This window comes from Podarcis filfolensis (assembly GCF_964270895.1).
Source record: "Podarcis filfolensis genome assembly, chromosome: 8".
NCBI lineage: Eukaryota > Metazoa > Chordata > Lepidosauria > Squamata > Lacertidae > Podarcis > Podarcis filfolensis.
In genome coordinates this window covers 54,858,229-54,883,281 of record NC_139611.1, presented here as the reverse complement: position 1 = coordinate 54,883,281, position 25,053 = coordinate 54,858,229, and the positions used below count along the sequence as shown (strand labels likewise).

Genomic DNA, 25,053 nt, shown 5'->3' with positions numbered 1-25,053 from the left:
TGTAGTGAATGCCTGGCACAATGAAATCACACTCAGCTTCTCTCTGCCCACTGCAAATAACAGCCTGGAAGGTGGAGTGATAAAGTGTTCAGTGGGTCTGAGTTCCAGGGAGTGGAATGGATGTGTAGTCCAAGCATGGCAGCCACATTTTGCCCTGCTGGAGACTTGACTTCTTCTTTCTGATGGGAGCCCCAGCTGCTAACTCCACAATTCCAGGAATCCACCATGTGTAGTTGGCAGGTGGTGGTTTCCTCTCAGTCAGAAGTGAGTTGCCCAACCCACCCTCCCTGTGGGGGACAGAGAGAGTGGTGGATCACTGAATAACCAGGTCTTTCCCCCTCTTTCTACCTGACCACTCCCATCCTCTGAACATACTGTAGATCCTCTTTTTATTCTTCCTTCCTTCCTTCCTTCCTTCCTTCCTTCCTTCCTTTCTTTCTTTCTTTCTTTCTTTCTTTCTCCATTCCATCCATTTTGCAAACTGGAATTTGTTCCCTTTTACATTTTGCTATGTGTTAAGCATTGGTAATATTGTGGAAATCAGAACACAAAATAATCATTTGAAACATATGCCAGCGGCATCACTTTATTTTTCTGAAATGCATATCAGGAGAGTCACCTTGAACATCTGTGCCATTGGTGCTATGAACATTGTACAAAGTGCAAAACATTTATACAATAGTTGGCACACAATGAGCATGAGAGTTACTTCCTCAAATATACTGGAAGATTACAAAAATTGTAAGAAGATTTCAAGAAGTTGCTAAAATAGGTTTGTTCTTTTAAATTAGCTTACATAGCAATTGTTTTGCTTTACTGGAAGTTTGAAGTGAGAACATTTTTGCTGATATCACTAATAGAGCAGACAAGGAACGAAAGGAAGTCAAGTCGGATATAAAAGTAAGCAGAGATAAGAAAACTGCCCAGCTCACAGTAGGCACAGAAGTTGAAGTCTACACATTATCTGCAGTGCAGCCTTCAGCTAGATGGTTTACTTTTTGGCAATCGTGGCAAATCTTTCCTATAGGAACATAGGAATCTGCCTTATACAGAGTCAGACCAGGCTCTCCAGGCTGCAAATGAGGATGTCCTTCATTCAGATCTCACCTTTGCTGTGAACTCCCAAGGTGGCCTCAGGCTTGCCACCCTCTCCAGTCCTATATAAGGATGCTGCCTGTCTGCAAATCCTACATACAGGTAGGACAAAGAGAGAGAAGCATGCTACAAGTTGGAGGGTGGAAGTCTGATGTGGTGAGTGCAATATGGGATTCAGCAAACAAACACTGTTTTTTCTGTGTTGACCATTTTTCAGTAGCACCCCATACCAGGTTGCGGAGTATCAGCCTTCAAAATCTCGTCTTTCTGCCATTTGACATTTCCTGCCAGCACACTGGAGCATGTATTCAACAATGTCAACACTAACGTCATTGGGTAAGAAATTTACAGGAATGAGCTCTGAGGATAGGAAAAGCTTCAGTGACTCTGATGCATCTTGCCTGTGCAATGGCCCAGACTCATGAGACAACCCCAACACTCTGCAAATAAGTTTGTGTTGCTGGAAAAGATGACATTTGTGCATAGGTTCATTGCAGTTCAGAGAGGGGTGAAGAGGAAAAAGGTCATGAAGCAGAGATGGTGTGCCTGCAGATTGGTGTCTTATAACAGCTGTATGCAATGACCATCCTTTTACTTTCACAGTGTGGATGGGGATGGATTTGTACCTGACCCTCTGCTGCTTCATCCACTAAACCAGAGATGTGTCATTTCTGCCCCATGGGCTCAAGCCACCCAGAGGAATGCCTGTTTGCTTGCCTGGTCTTGAGACTCCACCTGTTTGCCATGCTAAAGACTGTGCCCACCCCGTCCTTCAAAAACTTGGGGCAGGGGCCATGTCACTTGTTGGATCAACACCTTAAGCATGTGCATAGCCATATTTCTAATCCTTTTGCATACCTACTGTACCTTTCAACTGTTGCCTTGATTTTGTACCACCCTGATTTAAGTTTCTTTGGTGGAAACCAAGCTTTGAGTCTGAATTCTTCAGCTGACAGTGAGGGCCAAGACAAGATTCCCCTGCAGCTATGTAGGATTTAGATCAGGGATTGAGAAACTGTGACCCTCCAGGTATTTATCGATTGATTATGTATTTATCTCACCTTTCCTGCAAGAAGTTCAAGGTCGTGCACTTACTTCTCCTCCCCATTTTCTTCTCACAACAACCCTGTGAGGTAGGCTAAGCCCACGGTCACCCAGTGAGCTTCATGACTGAGTGAAGATTTGAACCCCGGTTCTCCCAGGTCCTTGTCCAGCACACTGACCACTACACCACTCTGGCTCTCTGTTTCTGGGCTACAAGTTCCATCATCCTTGACATTGGCCATGCTGGCTGAGGCTTATGGGAGTTGGAGTCCAACAACATCTAGAGGGCAACAGATTCCCAATCCCTGATTTAGACCACATGCATATACTTGCCTTCCTTCCTCCTCCTATGAAGATTCCCTTTTGGAAGACAACACCCACTAAATTTCCAGAATTTGGGCATCCTTTTGTTCCAAGGCTTCGCCAGTCATGCGATGCTGCAGTCACTGAGATGAACGAGATAAACGAGAGCCCGTTGAGATGTTGTCCTGCGAATGGGACCTCAAGGTGCAGTACCAGAGGCAGATGAAAAGCCCTGTGAGCAAAGAGAGCAGCTTCAGTAGGCTTGGAGGGGCTGCAAATTGGAAAGTGTTAAGGGAGAGAAGCATTGGCTCCCAGCAACATGCTGAGCTCACAAACCTTGAAGTGAGTTGAGGACAGTGAACAGGAAGATCTGTGGGACCGAGAGCACCCCGAAGGAGAAGAAAACCGACGCCCAGGTGGCACCCAGGAGGCATGTCAGCCCAAGAACTGTCACCATGTCCTTACAGGAATGCTCTTTCCGCTGCCGAGGACTGGCTCGGAGCTGCCTGAGCCTCCAAACCACCAAGGTCAAGACAACCATATTGAAGACTATGGTGCCACTGCAGTAAATCAGGTTGAAGTAATGCACTGTGGGAGAAGTGATCCAGCACCTGCAGGAGGAGAGAACTCAGTGAGACACTTCCAGATTCTCTTTCTTCTTTTCATATGGGTGGGGGGGGAGAGAATACAAGAGGAGATTAGCTCCAACGCTTCCCACAGCCCTCACAGGAGGAGGCCACAGTGCAGAAGCTCCTGTGTTCAAACCCCAGTATCTCCAGGTAGGGCTGAGAAGAAGCAGATTTAGGGGAGTGCAGCCGTTTCAGTCACAACTGGGCACAGAGCCTCAGGGGCACCATAAGGGATGCCGCAACAATGTTGTAGAATGGAAGATGGGGGGAGGCTCCATATTTTCAGTAGTTAGCTGGCTATCATGGCTCTCCTAGTTCGAATTAGGATCTTTATTCAGCGCACACAAGGAACAAACACACACATGCTCAAGGACAGGTATCCTCTTCTCTCTCTTGCTCACTCTCTCTCTCTACACACACACACACACACACACACAAACAAAACAAAACAAAACACTATTGCTTAACTTACTATTAGTATGGGTTCTCTGGCAAAATTGCCAGGCCCACATTGAAAATGGTTAGGGATTTTTCCACTCTTTAGATCAAGGTATGTGCATGTTGCTGTGCAATCTGCTGCCTGCTTAAATTGCAATTTTGCCATCACAAGCAGCACTTATGTATTCTGTCACTTTCATTCATTCTTTCTTTATTCCTTTGTTTGTAAGACCTTCTTGTGGGCATAGAGTCAACAGCAGACACATATTCATAAAAGGATGGACGTCATAACTCCAGCAAAAGACCCCAAAGCTCTTGGGGGGTGATTACCCCCCAAGTGCTTGGGCACCCAAGTGGGTTCAGACACATATTGCAACAACAGCACAACTGTGGTAGGTGCTGAGAGAGGCTCTAAAGTGCAGATGAGCTCCAGCCCTCCTCCTGAACCTGGAGTTTTGGAGGGGGGCAGAGCAGCAGGGGAGGGACACCACAGAGGCACTGGAAGTGAAACTAAGCCTAAGTGCCCATAACTGCATTTCCCCACTAGATATGTGGCTGGGACTGATAGCAGCCTAAACATCTGGAAACCCCCAAGTAGGATAAGACTGCTAAAAGTGAATTCCATCACTTTTGCTTCTCCCTTCCCTCTCCTCATCACTTCCTCTCAGATTGTAAGCTTTGTGAGGCAGAAACCTGATGTTACTAAATAAAGCATGGGTAGGCAAACTAGGGCCCAGGGGCTGGATCCGGCCCAATCGCCTTCTAAATCCAGCCCGGGGACGGTCAGGGAATCAGCGTGTTTTCACATGAGTGGAATGTGCCCTTTTATTTAAAATGCACCTCTGCGTTATTTGTGGGGCCTGCCTGGTGTTTTTACATGAGAAGAATATGTGCTTTTATTTAAAATGCATCTCTGGGTTATTTGTGGGGCATAGGAATTCGTTCATATATTTTTTTTCAAAATACAGTCTGCCCCCCCCACAAGGTCTGAGGGACAGTGGACCAGCCCCCTGCAGAAAAAGTTTGCTGACCCCTTTAATAAAGAGTCCCACTCACTGATGGCACTACATAAATCAACAATACCCACATGATGAAATAATTTGCTACCAAGACCATTGGTCTGCCCCCCCCCCGAAACTCACATGGTACTGTTGCGGTGAGCAGAGCTGGTTTTGATACCATAATGGCCATAAATTTGGCTGTTGCTCAGGAAGATGATCACCACTGCTAAGCCAGGGAACCCTGTTGGATCCAAGAATGCACAGTGGTAAAGGCACAAAGAAGATTCACGAGCATTGCGGTCCTAAGCACAACCACACATACAAGATAAAAGGTACACTCATTGCATGTTCTACAGAGCTCAAACCTATCCAGATCACCTGCCACACAGCCTACGTCCAGAATAAATAATGTCATTTCAATGTCTGAAGCCACAAAAGATGCTCAAGGCCAATGTAAGTTAAATCAGCCTAAAGTTACACCAGATCCAAACTCTGCTCAGCAGCAGGGCTAATGCTGGGTGGAGGAAACAAGCCTTGAAAATAGTGTTTGGGTTACACCACCCTTTCTGCTGGTTTAACTTACATGGGGTTGCCAGGTCATGTGGCCAAGATGAATGGGCTTAGGATCCAGCCTAAGTCTCCCACCCCCCTGGTCAGGCCCCTGCTACACCCACAGAACGCTTATGCCGGCTCAGTCAATCAAATATTTATTATGGTCATAGACCTGCATAAGTAGGGTGGGATACAGTCATTTAGAATCTGTCAAATGTCAAATCTGTAAAACTGAGATCCAGCTCCGAGGGCCTTCTGGCAGTTCCCTCACTGTGAGAACTGAGGTTACAGGGAACCAGACAGAGGGCCTTCTCGGTAGTGGTGCCCACGCTGTGGAACGCCCTCCCTTCAGATGTGAATAAAAGAAGCAGCTATCTTCTCTTTAAAAGACATTTGAAGGCAGCCCTGTTTAGGGACGTTTTTAATATTTAATGCTGTATTGTTTTTAACACTCAATTGGAAGCCGCCCAGAGTGTCTGGGGAGGCTCAGTCGGATGGGCGGGGTATAAATAATAAATTATTATTATTATTATTATTATTATTGTTGTTGTTGTTGTTGTTGTTGTTGTTGTTGTTGTTGTTGTTGTTGAAAGCTAAAAAGTATTAAAACAGAAGGTATATGTAAAAGGCGATAAGAATCTAAAAGAAACTAAAATAATCTAAAAGAAGGGTTAGGAGCATTAAACAGATGTGGAAGAACATGAAAGGTTAGTATATAAAAGACTACAGCTATCAATTTAGAGAGCACTTTGATGTGAGTGTTCACTAAATCTAGTCTGTGGCTCAGGTCATCATCTGATGAATTTTGAAGACTGCTGTGGAGAATCTGGCAACATTGTACGTTGTAGCAGGGTTGGAAATTGTTCCGGCTTAAGATCTGCTAGGCTCAGCTCAGCCAGCTGGGTGCCAGCTAAGTCAGGATGGAGCAGTGGCGTAGCGTGGGTTGTCAGCACCCGGGGCAAGGCAAGTAATTTGCGCCCCCTAACCCGTGGATTTGCGCCCCCTAACCCTAACCCCCAGATGTTGCGCCCGGTGCAGCCGGCCCCCCCTGCACCCCCCACGCTACGCCACTGGGATGGAGGAGTTATATGCCAGAGTATCTCTGGATAAACCAAGAATGACGGAGTTAACTCAGCCAACCTGATCCAGACTTTCCAGACTAATACACAGTTATCCCTCAGTTTTCGCACTTCTCTGAATTTTATTAGGCAGTTCTTGGCTCAAACAATACACCAAAATCCATACTTGAGGTTAAAATGTGGTTGTTGTTTTCTCTCTTTTTAAGTGTGTTTTAGGATAAAAGGCATTCAAAAAGTGTATTCTAAGGTAAAATGCTGAATCTTCCTTGTAGGTGTGGCATAGATTTCCATCCTCAAGCTGCCACCTTAAACAAGAAAGGGGCTGCCTAGTGCAGGCCTAGACACTTCAGTCAAATGCAAAGCAGAAGGTCATGCCCACATTTTACCTTCAGGGAAGCACAGGGAAGAAATTCATAGGTTCTCATTTTTCTGTAAACCTACCTAATTCACACTTCCTGAAGCAATGCACAAGCTGAAACACAGCAAGACTTTGAAATTTGCACTTCTTTGAATTTTGTGATCCAGTTCTCCAACCAAAGTAGGCAAATACAAGTGTGTATATCAGGCTTCCTCAACCTCAGCCCTCCAGATGTTTTTGTCCTACAACTCCCATGATCCCTAGCTAGCAGGACCAGTGGTTAGGGATGATGTGAATTGTAGTCTCAAAACATCTGGAGGGTTGAGGAAGCCTGGTGTATATTATGGGGGAAGTCTGCACACATTGCTGTTTTAATGTTTCGTTTGCTATTGTAAGCATACCAGAGATGGTTATTAAAAAGATATAATGGGGGGAAATCATATTGATCCTCACCCCAGCCAACTGAACACAGTTTAAGGAGGTAGCGCATGATGTATGAGTTGTAGACTCGGATCACGAGCAGGTAGAGGTGGAAGCCTTCGATGGCCATCCAGGTCAGGCAGCAGAGCAGAGAGTAATGGAGGAAAGCGGCTGCGGCTGTGCACAACCATGAAGAGCTGGCTGATGCTGGGAAACTGCTGCCCAGAAAAGAAACATTGAGAAGGAAGAGGGCTCCCAGAAGGTTCATGTGGATCTTTGTTGTGGAATCATGCTGGATTTTCCTGCAAAAGGTATTAAAATGGAGAGTTTTGCTGACTCAGTAAAAGACAGGGCAGACACTGTGCTGGTATACTCTTTCTAGTACTTAATGGGATCTCAAGGCTGTGGAAGTGGCTTTAGGCATGAGATCTTTGCATCCTTTACAGCAGAATGCGATGTGTATCTCCTGAGGAGCAAATCCCATTGAGTTCAATGAGACCTACTCTCGGGTACGTGTGCATATGATTGCAGTCTTACAATTGTAAGGATTTCAGTTTTTTAAAAAAGGTCAAGTTACTAGATCTCATGGGGTGAGTTAAATACAGAAAGGGGAATCTGCAGACCAGGTATTGATCAAGGAAGGAAGGGTGGGATATAAATGTAATAAACAAAAATTTTAAAAAGAGAGTGTTTGCATGTATATGAGGGGAACCATCTACACAAATCTAGAGTGGAGTCCCTAAGATGGTTGGATGGCGCCTTGTATGTCTCCTTCCAGCAACTCCTGCAACCAAGCTGGTGCCAAATGTATTGCTCTGCTTTCCTTTGGACTGCATCAGTGAAGCCAACAGGGGGGTCTTGTCATCTGGGCATCCCAGGACCTCCATACACATTGCCTAGGCTTGTGCCCCAGGGAGAACACTTCAGTGCTGCTAACTCAGCAGTTTGACTTCACCCCCAGAGGCGCACTCCACTGACTCTGGAGACAGACCGATGCCAACAACAAATTATGTGTACAATGTTATGCAGATACTTTCAATGGAGCAACAGCTACTCCTAGTGGCAAGCAGAGGCTGGGAGAATATTTTCAAAGAGAAATCACGTTTCCATAAATTTGCTTACAGAATCATTTAATGAAGAGATGCTGAAGTTTTCAAAACAGCTAGGAAATCCCACACTACCAAAACCGGCATGGAAGAACCCCAAACAACTATCATTTTATTCTTCATAGTCTGGGGCTGGAAGCAGGCAATAGTTTTTCAGAGGCTTGAAGGAGCGACCATTACTCATGGTCTGCACAGTCATCCCCTCTTGCGTCAGGTCAGACAGGTGCTGCAGGTATTTGCAATGTTTCAAAAACCTGCACTACATATTTGACAGAAGCGTTTATACCACAGGAACCAAAATGCACTCCTAAACCACTATCAGATCTTATTTTAAAAAAATATTGCCTGCCTTTAATGCAGGAAGCAAGTTTCTTAGGTATTGACTGAAGGAGCACTGTACTTACCGGGATAAAATGTAGAAAAAGATAGTGAGCAGGCATGCAAAAGCAGAGATACTGCAGCCTATTTTGGTGATATAGGTCAGAGGAGCCAGCAGAGATTCATTCAGAGTGGTTGGGGAGATTTGCTAAATGAGCAGAGAAGGAAGAGGATGCAAAGACGAAAACAGAAGGAATTCAGATGAAATGAATATGTATTCTCCCCAACAGGCTAGTTTTCTAAGTGCAAGAGACATTTTTTCATGGAGGAAAGTTCAGTCCTAGGAGCCTGTCTCTGCTCCCCCACCAACCCCACATCAGCTGCCTGAAGTGTTGCAGCCCAGAGAGAGGATGTGGACCCTGAGAGAGGACCTGGGCCACAAGGGAGCCCCGCACTTACCACAAGGACAGCAAAGTAGGTGAGGTGGTTGCACTGGCACAGAACCATGCCCTCCCAGCTGATGTTAGTTGTGCAGCCTTCCTGGCTCCAGTTCCCCATGCTGCCCTCTTCTGCCAAAGGGGAGATACCCAACCACACTCAGAAAGCAGCAGGAACAAGGGCCAAACTAGTCAAGGGGCCACTGACACAACAAGCAATTGCATGCATACTTTTTTTTTAAAGCAGGCAGCAAAGGAGGGGCACATGTGTGTAGGATCCATAGAAGGACCCTAGCAGAAAGGAGAGGAGGGCTTTGTCCCCTACTGTGGTCCTAATTCAGAGGTCAGGCACCCCATGCCTGCTATTTGCATTGGGGAAAGAGGGCGTTTCCACTGGCTCAAATGAGAGGTTTCCTTCCAAAACAATTGGGGGGGGGGTTAAATCCAAATCAGGGTCAGTGCAAGGGGCAAAGGATTAAAGTGCCCCACCTTCATCTCCCCACGTTGTTGTTTTTTAAAAAAAAAACCATTCACACATTGGCTAATTGTGTGAACGGAGTCTCCTCTAATTTGGTCCTCAATAAGGCAGATGCCTCTAGTCCTGTGAACTGTTACATTCAGGATTCTCACAGCAACAGTATCACAGCTTATTTTTTAAAAAATACTTGCATTTGTTCCTTTCCCTTGCTTGTATGCTGCTTTTGTTAGTTTGTAAACCACTGGCGTGGAAATAGGAAGGGAAGAGGATGAATAAGAGGCAAATTCTGGCCTTACCTGTTCCTTCCAGCCAAAAAACACAGGCCACACTGGCATTGGCCTAGAATGAAACAGAGACAAGTTGATGAAAACGCTTTCCTACCTCTAGGGCAGAATTCCTTCAGTGCAACAGAAGAGTGCTTGTCAGGCAGGTGGTGATGCCCGGCAACACAATCCCTGCCCTTCTCAGTCAGACAGTGCTAATGATGATGATGATCATTGCCCCCACTTCACAGCTAAAATATAGGGATGCACAACCATGGCCTGTGCTTTGCACAGCAACCGACTTAAGTTTCCTCCTGTGTCCCTCGTGTCCTGCATTGGAATGTAAAAAGGGAGAAACCAGAAGCATGTGCCTCCCTCTGCAGTAGGGCTTCCTCTGCAAAACTGCCCCTCCTCAAAAAATATAAGGACTAGAGAATTTACAGAAATACAACACTAATGGTGAAGCGCAACTGGAGATCATGGCTTGATCATCCAGGTAAATGAACACTGGAACATAAGGAGCCTGCTGGATCAGGCCAGTAGCCCATCTAGTCCAGCACCCTGTTCTTATAGTGATGAACCAGGTGCCTAGAAGAAGTCCACAAGCAGGACCTGAGAACAAGAGCAGTTTCCAGCCTCTGGAATCCAGAGTCAGCTGCCTCTGACTGTGGGCGCAGAATATAGCTACATCTCCCTGAATTAGCCTGTCTTGTATGGTGGAACAATATAGCTTTGGGGATCAGGCATGTTATGCTGTGCACAGGGCTTTGCAGCCCCCCCCCCCCAGTTGTTGGTGCCTTCAAATCCCCCTTTTAGGCCAGCCACATCTTTAGCTGCCCCACATTTGATGTCAGGTACAGGGTAAGTGGGCATGGCAGGGTCAAAACAGCCTCACAGGCCAAGTGGGGAAGCCTGGCTGAAGGTTCCCCTCTGCTTTGCTGCAGTGTTGGAGCTGCAGCCTCACTGCCCTCCCAACTGCTTTTTGCAGAATAGCTTTGCTTTATTCTCTCAGTAACTTGTAAGAGGAAGGCAGGGGCAGCTAATAGAGTGTCTCCCATGCACTGTTGGCCTAAAATTCTCATCATACCTGCCGATTGGCTATTGGGACTGATGGGAGGCGGAGTCTGACAAATGTGATTCCTGCATTGCAGGGAGTTGTCGTTGCTGTTGTTGTTAATTTATTTATAACCCACCTTTTCCCCTGACAGGGATTCAAGGCAGCTCACAGATAAATAAGAATAGCAAAAAAAAATACCCCACCCTTTTTATCATTAAAAAAAAAACATTGATAGAATTAAAAACACCATATGTGTTTTATTAAAAACATACACATACAATAAACACAGCATAGCGCCAGCTGGACTGTGATTCCAAAACCTGGAGGGCACCACACTGACTAGTCCAGCACAGGATAAACGCTTACTGGGTGACAGCTGTGGCCACAGCACAACTCACCAGTGTGCGGTTGTGCCAAAACCTGATCTCCACTGGTTGACTGAGTTGAGTAACACTGATATTCCCAAAGGTGGCCCCTAAGATGTCATCATTCAGCAAGGAGTGGTTCTTTCTGTCCTACAAGATAAAAAGCAAAAAAGACTTGGCATGGGATCACTGGGGAGGGAGTCTTTAAGCAACCCTCCTCACAATTCCCCCCCTGTTCAGCCAGTAGAGCTGATCAGCAGCAGAGCAGTCCATTCCATTGGGAACAACTGCTTTAAGTTACTCCAGGCACCTCAAGGTGGTTGCTGCCAACAGACCTGGCTTTCCCCACCCCTGTCCTTTACAGATGGAAAAGATGAAAAGGGAGGAAAGCCGCTGGGAATCTGTGTCAGGGAGACAACAAAGGAAGTGTGAGGAAATCAATGCAGTGGTGAACAGGGGGGCTCATTTGTGATGGCTGCCATGGTATTCAAGTAAACCTAGGCTTTGTACATACGCTCATGAGGCCACCCATTCTGCCCTCTTCCAGGTCCAAAAGGACCCACATATTGGTGGTTGGGTGTCAATTGGAGGTGCATAAAACAGTCACTGTCTGTAAACCTTTAAAGCACATTCTTTTCCCTCAGAGAATTCTGGGCACTGCAGTTTGTTAGAAGGGTTAACTACAGTGCCCAGAATTCTCTGAGGGAAGAGAATGTGCTTTGAATATGCTGTGAAGGTACAATGAATACGCCACCTTAGTCACAGCAAGGCATGGCGACAGTAGTTGCACCCAAGTTTCTGAGGGAAGGGGGCTTTTGAGAAGAGATGTAAAGGATTAAAAAAGAGAGAGAGTTGACATTGTGTAAGAGCCAGCAAGGGAGAAAGGATGGAGTCAACAGGGAAGCCCTCCCCAAGACACTCGGGACCACAGCTGTGTTGACGGGTGCTGATAGGATTTGTAGGGCGCCAGAGAATACAGTGACAGAGCAGGTGATCTTCAGATGCCGAGGGTAGACAAGGAGAGGTCAGAGGCAAGGCTATGTAAGATAAGAGAGTCATTAAAATGAGCCAGAAAGAGTCACATGAATTGGCTTACCTTTCCTCCACTCTTTGTAGGCACCGTCTGAGCTGAAAAGTTCCATGTTTCAGCAGAGTTTTATTGCCCCAGAGTTTCCCCCATGAAAATCCACTCTTTAAAGCTCAATCAGGTCTCACAAGCTTTAAAGAGTGGGTTTTTGAGGGGAAAGCTGGGGGTGAAACAAAAAACAAGAAAACCCTGCTCAGACACAGAGTTTTTAAGCATGAACCTGTGCCTGGAAAGAGCAAGGCAAACAGTAAGTGTGGATGTCCGCAGTGTAGCACAAATTAGGCTGGCTTTCCTATGACCCTTTTCGGAGTGTACATGGCCACTGTCTGGGCCCAGTCTCCACCTCCGTCACCCCATTAACCAAACCTCAAGTTCCAATGAGTGCCTACCTGGAAGAAGCAAGAGGTTTTCAGGTAAATACAGGTGAGCCGCATCTCCTTTGAAGCTGTGCCCTGAGCTCTCTTCGCTAGCTCAGCGGGGAAATGCATGGCATGTCGGGTTTGGTTCTTCGCCGAGGTATTGCGCTGCTCAGGGCGAAATAGACATGTACACATTGGAAGGCGTTGTTTTTCATTCAAAAGCATTTATATGCCACCCTCCATTTAAAAGATAATAATAATGTCAAAACAGTTTGCAATAAATAGTAAGAACAATAAAAACAGAAATTTGTAACTACAGGAACTGGGGCTTGTTAGAACTAGCATGGAAGACCAAGGAATGCCTGGGCAAATAAGTGTTCAATAACTGGTAGAAACCCATCACAACTGATAGAATCATAAAATTGCAGAGTTGGAAGGCGCCCTGAGGGTCATCTAGGGTCATCTAACCCCCCACAATGCAGGAATCACAGCTAAAGAATTCCTGACATATGGCCATCCAACCTCTGTTTAAAAACTTCCAATGCAGGAGAGTCGACTGCCTCCCAAGGAATATCTATGGATAAAATAAAATTTAAAAAGCAGCCATCTATTTTTCTTGTTGCATGTTGCTGTGAGGATCATGTAATGAGGCCCCTTTCCATTAATTAATTAATTGCAAACTGAGGCTACTTGTCCACATTCTTGAACCTGATCTGCAGGACACAACTACCCAGGACTGCATTCTGGGGGCCAGGTTAATGAAAAAGTGACAGAGCAGTCATACTGGAGGGTCATCATCCAATGAGCAAGGAACGTACATGAAGGGAAGCTGTGAAATAATAGGAACACATCACCGGGTTCTCATTTCACTTCCAAAAGGAGCATTTGAAGAAAAGCCCAGAGCAAATCACTTGCTCAAATATTCTTAAAAGCAATCTGTTTGGAGGCTGTCAAAGCCAGACAATGTTCTCCGCGGTTGGGAATGGCATCCAACTGAAAGCAAACGGGGCCACCTTTGACCTTTCGCTGAAGTTCTTCTCTGCATGGTTTTGTGAACATATTCGCATTCCCAGCATACCAAGAGCCATGCAGAAAGGAAGCCAGCCAGGACAATGGAAAATAATGTAGGAGAATATTAATAGAGCAGAATCATAGAAATGTAGAGTTCGAAGGAAGGAAGGAGCAGTGGTGTAGCAAGGGGGGCACAGGGGTGGTTGCTCCAGGCACAAAATTGTTAAGGGGTGCAAAATTTCAACCCCCGGGAGCGGCCTCAATACAGCTGTGCGCTTCCATCACTAGGCTCTGTTAAAACAGCTTCTCCATGCAAACCAGGAAGTGACCTTTCCAGACAACGGAATGTCTCTTCTTTTCTTATCTATATGGCTGTGATCTCTTGGGTCATGCGGACGCCGTTTGGCAGTTGAATGCACATGAGTACTCTGTCCATTTCCCTCCAAGGAAGGAGAGTCCACCACCTTCCGATGCATTTTTTAAAAAATTGCATTTACATCCCACATTTTTCTCCCACCCACTGTCCCCACCCCTGCACAGCCTTGGCGGCTGGCAACCCATGCTACACCACTGGGAGTGAGTAGAGGAGGAGGCCACTGCTGTCCATGAGTGTGCTGCCAGATTCGAGGAGCAGGAAGTGGTACGCACTGAGCAGCAGTGTTGAGCACCCAGCAGCGGTAGCAAGGAGCAGGAGGTGGGGGACTGTGCAGGGGCTTTTGCCTCTAGCAGCAAAATGTCCTGGGCTAGTCCTGACACCACCTCTTTCCTTAAAATCAGTCATTTGAACACAAATATAGGTGGTTCCAGCAATGGGAGCCCATCCACACCTGCCCAGAGACATTGGAGACATATACCAAGATCGCAATCGCCACTTCCTTCTTCCTTCTCCGCCTGGGGGATGTGCAGGGAGGGAAAGACAGGGACAACCTAACCAAGGGGAGGATTTTCAAGCATGTATCACATAACCACACCTAACACTGTGGGAAGCAGGATTACACACTGAGGGTGAGCATGCTTGAGTCTGGATTGAGGAAAAACTGTGTCTTTGCGCTACAGGTGGGTTAGTGGGTTCACAGTCCCGGTCAAAACTTGGTGCATTTTCAAAGCATGTCTACCACTCTGTGTGTCTCTGCTGGGTATTCATTCTAGGTAGCAAGAATCAGCAGCAGGGTGTGAAGATAGCGGGAAAATACTAACCATTAAGCTGTCGCTGCTGATATTCAGTCCTCTGAAATCGCTAAGATTTATCCTGAATATTAATGTTTGAATATTGTCATGCACAACAGTGAGATTCTCTGTCAGCAGACTGGTTTGCAGCAGGGTCTTCTCCAAATTTTCTTTGGCTCTGAAAGTGGAGAATTGTTGAGAGAAAGCGTGTAAATGCTTAAGGGTTGCACTTGGAAACACAGAGCTGCCAAGGGCCTCAATGGATGCTGGCACAGATTGGGAGGATTATTTACATACTTATCTCATAACATTCCTCTCACACCTTTCCTCAAAAGAGTTTAAGGTGCTGGTCATGTTTTACCTCCTCCTCAGAGTTGTTTAACCCCCAACCCCATTTCTTCTCAGGGCACTTTGGAAATTGTAGCTGTCTGAGAGGAATAGAGATGGCCTAATATGGGACGCAGGTTTCGCTGTGGGTTAAACCACAGAGCCTAGGACTTGCCGATCAGAAGGTCGGCGGCTTGAATCCCTGTGACGGGGTGAGCTCCCATTCGTCGGTCCCTGCTCCTACCAACCTAGAAGTTCGAAAGCACGTCAAAGTGCAAGTAGATAAATAGGTACCGCTCCAGCAGGAAGGTAAACGGCATTTCCGTGCACTGCTCTGGTTTTTCAGAAGCAGCTTAGTCATGCTGGCCACATGACCCGGAAGCTGTACGCCGACTCCCTCGGCCAATAAAGCAAGATGAGTGCCGCAACCCCCGAGTCGGCCACGACTGGACCTAATGGTCAGGGGTCCCTTTACCTTTAACATTCTCAGCATTCTTAACAAACTACAATACCCAGGATTCTCTGGGGGGAGTCATGACTGTGGTACAATACTGCTTTTAATGTATCATGCAGATGGGGCCTGAGCTGTGTCTGGGTGGAGTTAGGACTTTCCCACTGCGGAATCTAATGTTCAGGTACAGCATTTGCTGAGGGAAAGAAACATCTGTATCTGAGATTGGAACTTACCTCCTCAGCTCCTTCCTTTCAGAGACACATCCTTCTTTCTGGTGCCTCTCAAATATTCTCATGGCTTTCTCCACATCACTCTTCGCGCCAAGATCCAAGGGTAGCCTGGTTGCTTTCCCGCTGGGTGCTGCCCCTTAGCAACAGTGAGGGAAAGACAGGCCGTCAGTGTAGAGGAAACAGCACGTACTCCCACCATGAACATCACCTCCACATCACCTCCAGCAACAACACAAATGAGTCCTACACCATGCACAGGGAGAAGGGACACATAAGTGTGGACCTTGGAAAATTTAGGATTCCATAAGGACATAAGAAGAACCTGCTGGATCAGGCCAATGCCCCACTTAGTCCAGCATCCTGTTCTCACAGTGGCCAACCAGATGCCTGTGGAAAACCTGTAAGCAGGATCTGAGCACAAGCGCCCTCTCTCCTCCTGTGGTTTCCAGAAACTGCTATTCAGAGGCAGAGCATAGCCATCATGGCTAGTAGCCATTGATAGGCTTCTCCATTAATTTGTCTCATCCTCTTTTAAAGCCAGCCAAATTTGTGGCCATCCCTGCATCCTCTGGGAGTGAGTTTAACTGTGCACTATGTGAAGGACTTCCTTTTCTGTGTCCTTTTTCAACAATCAGTTTCATTGGATGTCCACAGGTTGAAGTGTGATGAGAGAGGGAGGAAAAACTTCCCACTCTCCCCTTTCTCTATGCATCATCTTATACACTCCTATCATGTTGCCTCTTACTCCCCTTTTCTCTGAACTTAAAAGTCCCCAAAGCTATAACCTTTCCTCATGGGAGAACCACGAGGAAAATACAGAAGGATGTTAATTTGATGGCTATGCCATATGGAAAAAATGAAGTGTGGCACCCCTGGCGCACAACTCCCTCTTAGGAAATCAGGACTGCCCACCTCCTCGCCCCTAATAAGACATCTTTCCTACCTGGTATCTGGTCCATAAAAGCTGCACATGCAAAGAGAAAAAGGCAAAATCCTGTGCCCATCTCTGTATTGCCGGAAATGTAGCGCAGGTCCCCAAACACCACAAATGGCTGGGAGCTGTTTACAATGTGAAGAAGAAACTGAAATGAGGTAGAGTAAGGTTACAGGCACATTTGTGTATTTGGGAGCTGCAAGACAAGAAGAAGAAGAAACCCCCTTTCCAGACGCATCTGGGCTGCATTAAAACAAATAACATTTTGTTGATGCACCCAGCAAAAAGCCACTTTGACTCCTGCTGCTGGAGCTACCTGCTATGTCTGAACTTGCTCTCAGCCATGAACCAGTAGCGTTCTTTGCTCCCACAACTGATCCAAGGAACCTCATGGGGGAGCAGAAATACCACCCTTCAAATATATGGCGAAAAAATTAAAAACTGGGTCTGCAAATGCATGTTTGGGCTACCAGTGGACCCCGCATCTGAAAAGTTTAAAGGCTGCTGCTGGAGTTAAAAAGCGACCTTCAACAAATTCGCTTGCCATGGCGAGGATGGTGCCGTCACCTAGTAAGAGGGGAAAGTGGCCAACCTGCCTCCTGACTCTGAAGCCACAGAGGAGAGAAGGATCATTCAAGCAGCTCTGAAGCTGGAAGGAAGGATGGGGGCTGTTTGGCAGCTGCATGGCAAATATGGAAAGCCCTAGCCACACATGGCTAAACTGGAAACCTTCCTCTCTACTGGTCTTGCCTCTTCAGAGTGCTGGACACTTCCTGCCTGAGAGCATCCTGTGCACCTTAGGGGGATGGTGCCCAACATAGCCCACTCCTAGTCTCCCAGGTCTTTGCCTCAGGAAAAGCTGGGTGACTGTTACGAAAAAGGAGCAATGCTGCTGAGTGCTCCAGGTGGCTGGAAAGCCAAACAGGATGTTGATGTTATGAGACTGTACCGTGGGAACCAGGGACAGTCTATTATGTGCACTGAGCACCGGATGTTAGCTCAGAGTGTCACATGACCCTGTACTGGAAGTACATGGGTGGAGTAATTCTCTCTCTGGCTGCTGATGTGAGAGGGTGCAGACATGATTTCTCTGCACTACTGGAAAGACAGAAATAAAGACATGTAGATATATTTCTGTCTGTCTCTTTCCCCTCCCTGGGAGAGGAGGGGGAGGAATGGTGTGTTCTTCTTTCACGTTGGGAAGAATCGCCGATTGGAGACCTCCCTTGATCCTGCCGGGAGTCGCAGACAGGAGGTCACAAGGATTCAAGCCGGGCACCTGGAGGGTGGCCAAATTCCTCTGACAAGGCTTGATATCAACATATGGTAGCAGAAGCTGCTGGTTATCTGATCCATGGGAATCAGCATGAGAGGTGAGAGGTTGATGGATCGTGTGCCATCCTCTGCACCAAGGAAAGAAGATAACGTCTGCATTGCAGCCAGAAGCTGAACAGACGGAAGGACACCAAGAGGGGGTGTTTTCAAAGCAACGGAGCCCCAAAAAGGTATGCTGAATATCGGGCTAAAAGTGTGAATGCAGATTGATTTATTCTCTGGTTCACGAGAGCTGCGTTTGGCAAAACAGCTCTGAGAGTAAAGGCTTGCATACCACAGATTTTTGTGGTGAGATAACGAAGAGGTATGCACAGTTGCTAAGCAACGACAGTCAGGGCAGTGGAAAACTACTGACACCTGGGGCTGGCTCAGTCAGAGCCGGGAAAGCGAAAGTTGTTTTGACTTTGAGACAGCTTGGAGATTGCCTGCCTGAGAGAGAGGCAGAAAAACAGCTCAGAAAGGAGCTTTTGGGATTTTACTAGCTCGAGGGTGAAGAGCTGAGACTTGGATTCAAAATGGATCCCAAGAAGGGGGGAGCCTTGCCTTACCCGCCTCCCCTGACTAATGACAATTATTCATCTTGGTCTGTAAAGATGAAGGCCCTGCTGCAGAATCAGAGGATTTTTGGGGTGATTGAGAACCCCATCCCTCAAGCACCAACCCGAGGTTGGGAATCACAGAATGTGAAGGCCAGGACGGCTATAATTCTGTGTGTCTCGGATGATCAACTTGTGCATATTCAGGATTTGGAATATGCGCGTGAGATTTGGGAAACGCTGCGTAGAACACACCAGAGAGATGCTGGCTCTTCAGCGTTGTTGTATTTTGAGAAGCTGACCAATCTGAGGCTTGCGCCTGATGGAGATGTTCAAGCGCACCTGACGGAAATGAAATATCTGCGCCAACAGATGGTGGAACGCAATTTCCGTCTGCAGGAGGAAGTGTTTTGCTTCATGATGATCAACAGCCTAAATCGGACTTACAAAACCGTTGCCAGTCAGCTTGGTTCCCTCCCCGCGAACGATTTGACCGCGGAGAGGGTGACTGCCGTTGTTTTGAATGAACACGACAGGCTTGCTGCACTGGAGGTGAAGGACAGGGGGAGGGAAGAACGGAGTTCTAATTCCCCCACTGATGTTGCTACTGGAGAGGATGCTGTAGCTTTGAACGTTGTCCGATGCTACAATTGTGGACAGGCTGGGCATCTTCAGCGGAACTGTAAGAAGCCACGCCAGCCGAAAGGAGCGAAGGGCCGCTCAGCAAAGCCTGAGGCAGCAGGCAAAGGTCATACCACGTCTTCGGTGAAACCTGGAAAGGCTTTGATAGCGAAAGGAACCACGCCAGGTGTTGGGAACTCATTTGTTATTGACACTGGAGCCACCGTCCATATGTCCCCACACAGAGGACTCTTTTCGACGTTTAAGAAGCAAAGCTTCGCTGTGGAACAAGCCAACGGTCAGAAGCTGGAAGCGACCGGGATTGGAACTGTGTATCTTAAGAGTCTGAACCTGACTATACACAATGTTTACTTGGTTCCTGAATTGAAGTTCAATCTGCTGAGTGTTTCGCAGATTGCAAAGAAAGGACTGAAACTGTCCTATGATGATAAGAGCTGCAAGATCTTCAAAGATGGAGAGTTATATCTTTCTGCCAGACAGAAAGGTGGACTGTATTTGTTGGACTTTGACCAAAGTGATTACATGGAATGTAATTCTGAGTCTAACATGATTTCTCCTGCAGGTGTGACCAAAACAAGCGCCAAGAAGGTGGCCAGGGTCGACAGAGCGTTTCAGCGGGTGTATGCTGATGTGATTGGTCCTCTAGAACCATCTAGAGGCAATGCAAGATTTTATCTTGTGTGTGTGGATCATTTCTCTAACTTTGTCTGGGTTTATGTGTTGAGAAAACCACAGGAAGCCTTGGAAAGGTTTCAGGAGTTTTGTGACAAAGTTAAAGATATGCATGATGCTAACATTGATTGTCTTTTGACAGACAAGGAGCAGATTTTTCTTTTACAGGATTTCCAGAGGTTCCTGCAGAAGAAGGGGATCAGACACAAGATTGCTGTTTCAGCGGAAGCGTGGAACAGGGGTGTCTGTGTACGGATGAACAAAGAATTGCAAAAGGGAATGAATGCGCAATTGCTTAGTTCACATCTGCCACATGAGTTCTGGGCGGAGTCACTCATGTCGTATTGTCATGCGTGGGTGAGAAAGGTTTCGAAAGAGTTGGGAAGTTCTCCTTTTGAGAAACTGTTCCAGAGAAAACCTTCTGTTGCCCATTTCAAGGTTTTTGGGTCTCATGTGAGGACAGAAGCTCCAGGTGGAGTAAAGAATGCCAGAGGCATTTTTGTGGGATATGAAAAGGGTCTCTACAGAGTAATTTTGTCTGAATCTGGTCAGGTGATTCTCACAAAATTTCTAGAGAGTGCTCCTGAAAAGGAGAGAGTAATAGTACACACATTTCCCACAGAGGACGATTCAGATGATGATGATGATTTCACAGAGTACAGTGGTACTGAGAGCGACAGTGATAGCTCAGAGAGCTCTGTTGTCACAGTCATTGAGAGGAAATCTCACACAATGGATAGACCTTCACAGGTGAAGGTTGAACCACTGTTTACTGTTGGAACTGGTTCTCCTAAGAGTCCTGAGACAGAATCAGTGAGCAGAGAGGATCAGCACCTCATACGCAGGTCTGAGAGAGTCACAAAGGGTGAACCACCCAAAAGGTACTCAGAAGAGTATGCTAATTTAGCTGTTGCATGTGTTGCTGTTGTACACAACCGAGGACAGGTTGGAGCTGTGTCTAAGTCAGAGACAAAGACACAACAGAGAGTTGCTAGCCAAGGTAATGCAGATGCACTCATTCCTTGGAAGCCAGACAACCAGAGAGGTACACTGGGGAAACCAGTGGCGGGTAGTTCCAAGGGTGGAACTGAAACAACAGGGGAGTGTTATGTGTATAACAACTGTTTGTTTTCTTCTCTGGATCACGCTTTCCTTGCCGCAACACGCATTGATTCTTTTGGGGGAGGTTGTTACGAAAAAGGAGCAATGCTGCTGAGTGCTCCAGGTGGCTGGAAAGCCAAACAGGATGTTGATGTTATGAGACTGTACCGTGGGAACCAGGGACAGTCTATTATGTGCACTGAGCACCGGATGTTAGCTCAGAGTGTCACATGACCCTGTACTGGAAGTACATGGGTGGAGTAATTCTCTCTCTGGCTGCTGATGTGAGAGGGTGCAGACATGATTTCTCTGCACTACTGGAAAGACAGAAATAAAGATATATTTCTGTCTGTCTCTTTCCCCTCCCTGGGAGAGGAGGGGGAGGAATGGTGTGTTCTTCTTTCACGTTGGGAAGAATCGCCGATTGGAGACCTCCCTTGATCCTGCCGGGAGTCGCAGACAGGAGGTCACAAGGATTCAAGCCGGGCACCTGGAGGGTGGCCAAATTCCTCTGACAAGGCTTGATATCAACAGTGACTTGGCAACCTGGATGTTGGTGACTTTATTTTTTGGCTTGGCCAACAAGGCCAGCCAGAAACTGTAGGCCTTGGGTGAAAAGGATCTTGGAAGAGTCACTGTCCGTCAAATTAAACCATTCAGAGGAAACCCAAATTGCAAGGGACCTGAAAAAAGGCATTTGAAGCCGGTTTGGGCAGGATAAAGAAAACAAAAGAAGAAAGCTTATAAATGTGTGAAAACCAAATTGGGGCCTTCGGATATAGCAGCCTATAAGCCTAATACTTAAACAATCAAGCACATATTGTGCCTGGGCATGCAGTTATGCTAAGGGGGTGGGAGGTAAGCAATCTACACAATGGAATTTTTGTGTCCCTGTGTGGGCAGTGGTGTGCCTATGTTCTAGCATCAAGGTGCCCACAAACATGACATGAGGAAGTCAACAGTAGCGTGGTGCAGGGACTCGGGCTAGGAAGGGACATTGTGGCATTTGATAAGTTCCAGAACTTGCTTTTATCCACAGTAGATCAAATTGTGACACACATTCTCAGCTCAGAACTGCAAATCTAAGCAAATAAGAGATGCAATCTAGTAAAAAAAACCACATTTTTTTTGTTAACTGATACAGATTTTGTCATATGCTTAACCTCAACTGTGACGCTGTACGAAAGCGAGCTTTCCTCATTAATAACTGCATTTCACAGAAAAAAGACTTGAAATTCAATTGTTAAAAAAAGAAAAGAATTATGACTCACTTTTTCCTTTATTTCTTTTGTGTGTGTGTGCCTTATTTTGCCTTAATGTACCTTCAGTTTTCTGTGGCTGCATTTATTATGGCTAGGGGCCTCAAAAGCCAGAAGTGGTCCAGACCTCCAAAAACCTGGGATGCAAAGAAAGTAGAATTGTGGAGGCCTATGTGGAAAGGTTGGAGGAGTTGGTTATGCTTAGCCTGGTGAAGCGGCAATTAAGAGGCAAAATGAGAGCCATCTTCACACATCTGAAGGGTTCTTGCCAACATGATGAAGCAAATTTGTTGCTCCAAAGAATAATAAGACCAGAACCAAGTAGAAAAGAGGAGATTGAGAGGTGATATGATTGCCATCTTCAACTATCTGAAGGGATGTCACATGGAAGATGGAGCAAACTTCTTTTCTCCTGCTCCAGAGGGGAGGGCCTGAACCAATGGATTCAAATGACAAGAAAGGAGATTCTGACTAAACACCAGGAAGAGTTTTCTGATAGTAAGAGCCATTCAACAGTGGAGTGGATTACCTCAGAAGGTGGTCGGCTCTCCTTCATTGGAGGTTTCTAAGTAGAGGTTGGATGGCCATCTGTCAGGGATGCTTAAGATGGATTACTGCATCCCAGGGGTTAGACTAGATGACCCTGAGGATCCATCCCAACTCTACAATTCTATGATTCTATGGAACAAATTACAAGAAAGAGTATTTGGGCTAAACATTAGGAAGAATTTCCTGATGGTATAAGATGTTCAAGAGTGGGAAATAATGCCTCCAGATGTTAGGGATTTTTAAAGGAGAAGCTGGATAGCCACCTATAACATTTGGAATCCCTTTCAACTCTGTGAATCAAAGATGCATGCGCACACACTCAACCTCAGGGGGTTAACTCCAGACCGGGAACAAGGCTGAAACCTGAAATATTCCCGTACATGCCAGGACACTCAAACACAACTTCTAAAAGAGAACCTGAACATATTTCCCGAAAGCAAAAATAGGAAAATGGATTTACTAGGGACCAGTATTAGTACAGCAGGGGTTTCCAACTATTTTGGACCAGGGGGCACTTCTTAAATTTTGAGAGAGTTCGGGGGGGGGGGGCACACCAGTCACAAAATGACTGCCATGGGAGGATGACATAATGCAAAATCAGAGAGAATACAGTCATGGTGAAGTTTTTCCCATGATTGTATTTTCACACGATAATTCTGCCTAGAAAATAAGACAGAAGCAGGAAAAGTGCATTAAAGGGGATGGCGAAACAGCAGAACCAAACATTTAATTTATCAATCACAGCTCTGACTTCACTTGTTTGCTACAAACAGAGGGGGGAGTAGGCTGGCCTGTTCATTTCACAGAAATGACTTAAAATGGTACCTGCACATTTTGTTTCATAACTTTCTTTCTAAGGGGGCCGGGGACTTGCTTAAAAAAGAAAGAAAGTGCAGTGCCTAGGGTGTAGAAAGACACTCGGAGAATATGATGGCCTGATTTGGCCATGATAAAGCACTTACGTCCAACAGAGTCCTCAAGGAGAGTTAGGTCCCACCACGATGATTTTAATTTGTTTCTTTTGCGTGGCGTTCTTCTCCCATGTCAGCCTCACCGTAAGGTGCATTAGCATGTCATTAAAAAAAAAAACCATTTCCTGGCCTATACAGATGGCTTCCTGAAGCAGGAAAAGGAAATTCTACATCAAACACTTGATCAAAATACACATCACTGTGCAAAAAGACTCAAATCTATCAGAGCTGAAAATGGGTGTGGAGGGCAAATGTTGACAACTCACCCACACTCTGCGGAGTGTGCTGCTGCTTTCAATTGTTCAGACCACTGGAAAATGCATGTGGCTTGTTTCCTCTGCTAGCTTGTAAGCAAGTGAAGGCGGAGGCCTCGGATGTGATTTAGCAGCAGCAAATTTTGGACAAGCCACTCCCCTTGGGCTATAACTTCATCAGCTCCAGGACCTTGCAGAGAGATGTGATCTGAGGTCCATTCCCAGAATGCAAACCACAGACAAGCAAAGGCTGCTAAAGGGGGAAGGAAGGGGATGGAGATGACCGAGATATCCGTGAAAGGACTGCAGAGCTAAGGAGAAGTTCAGTTGAGGAAGTTGAGGAAATGCAGCAAACAGGCAGAGCAAAGAACGCATCTGAAAGCAGCACCTGCATAGGGAGATCTTTGTCAAACAGAAAATAAAGGCTTTTTCTCTCTCCCTGATCTGTAATGGCTATATCACCTCTCAAGAGGAATGCAATGGGATGTTTCTGATATTAGGGAACAGATTAACTGGTTTTAATATTGCATGTGTACATTGTTGCTTAACTAGAGATGAGGGTGGGGAGAATCTGCCAAACTCAGATTTGCCTGATTCAGTCTGGGCACAACATGACTCTGAATTGGATCCGGAGCCCACCTCTTTGAGGTGCCCACAGTCTAAAGCAGCTAGGAATTACACTTGGAATTACAATGGAGCAAGTCCCCTTGGGAATGACAGAAGCTGATTATGTTCTGTCACTCTCAGCAAGAATTGTTTGAGGAGGAAACATGGAAAAAGGTAAAAATGTTAGCTCCAGGGGGCTGGCTAAGCTATTTTTGCAGCTTTTGAAAAAGCAACTGTGCTTTAGAGTGCAATGAGTGCATAGAGCGCAGTGACACTCTATGGTTTACAGTTTCTGATTCTTTGTTTTCTTTTTGTTATGTTTGCATTTTTCTTTTTAAACAATTAATAAAATATGTAATACATATATATTAAAAGGCAATTCTAAATAAACCATATATCACGAAGACACTGCAGGTTTCACTGTCCCTAATTCTGAGGAAACTAAACCCTGGGTAAGCGCCTGGGACCCCTGGAATTTCACACAGCTCAGAGATTGGGGTGATGTGCAACAACACTAGTCATATATCGGATCCCCTCTTAAAATCTCATTTCTGAGGTCTGGCAAGAATGATCTCCCCATTTTACTTTGCTAGCCAGCAGCCAACATTCCATGGCT

At 46.2% G+C, this 25,053-nt stretch overlaps 1 protein-coding gene across 7 annotated transcripts; it reads right to left on the bottom strand.

The window, feature by feature from the left end:
• Positions 1–555: 555 nt before the first annotated feature.
• ADGRG5 (adhesion G protein-coupled receptor G5) lies at positions 556–24,374 on the bottom strand. Of its 7 annotated transcripts, none has more exons than XM_083625234.1 (15): positions 23,840–24,373; positions 23,569–23,655; positions 22,070–22,194; positions 16,522–16,660; positions 15,582–15,714; positions 14,598–14,745; positions 12,420–12,554; positions 10,977–11,093; positions 9,555–9,597; positions 8,803–8,912; positions 8,430–8,551; positions 6,953–7,221; positions 4,652–4,751; positions 2,779–3,053; positions 556–2,674 (listed from the first exon to the last, which is right to left on the bottom strand). In XM_083625234.1, the coding sequence occupies exons 4-15, from the start codon at positions 16,580–16,582 to the stop codon at positions 2,583–2,585; spliced, it is 1,605 nt and encodes a 534-aa protein (XP_083481360.1). In that variant the 5' UTR covers positions 16,583–16,660; positions 22,070–22,194; positions 23,569–23,655; positions 23,840–24,373; the 3' UTR covers positions 556–2,582. The 7 variants fall into 7 exon arrangements, with proteins under 7 accessions (XP_083481360.1, XP_083481359.1, XP_083481364.1 ...); XM_083625233.1 differs by having other exon boundaries at positions 16,522–16,637; XM_083625238.1 differs by lacking the exon at positions 22,070–22,194 and having other exon boundaries at positions 23,840–24,374.
• Between the last annotated feature and the right edge of the window lie 679 nt (positions 24,375–25,053).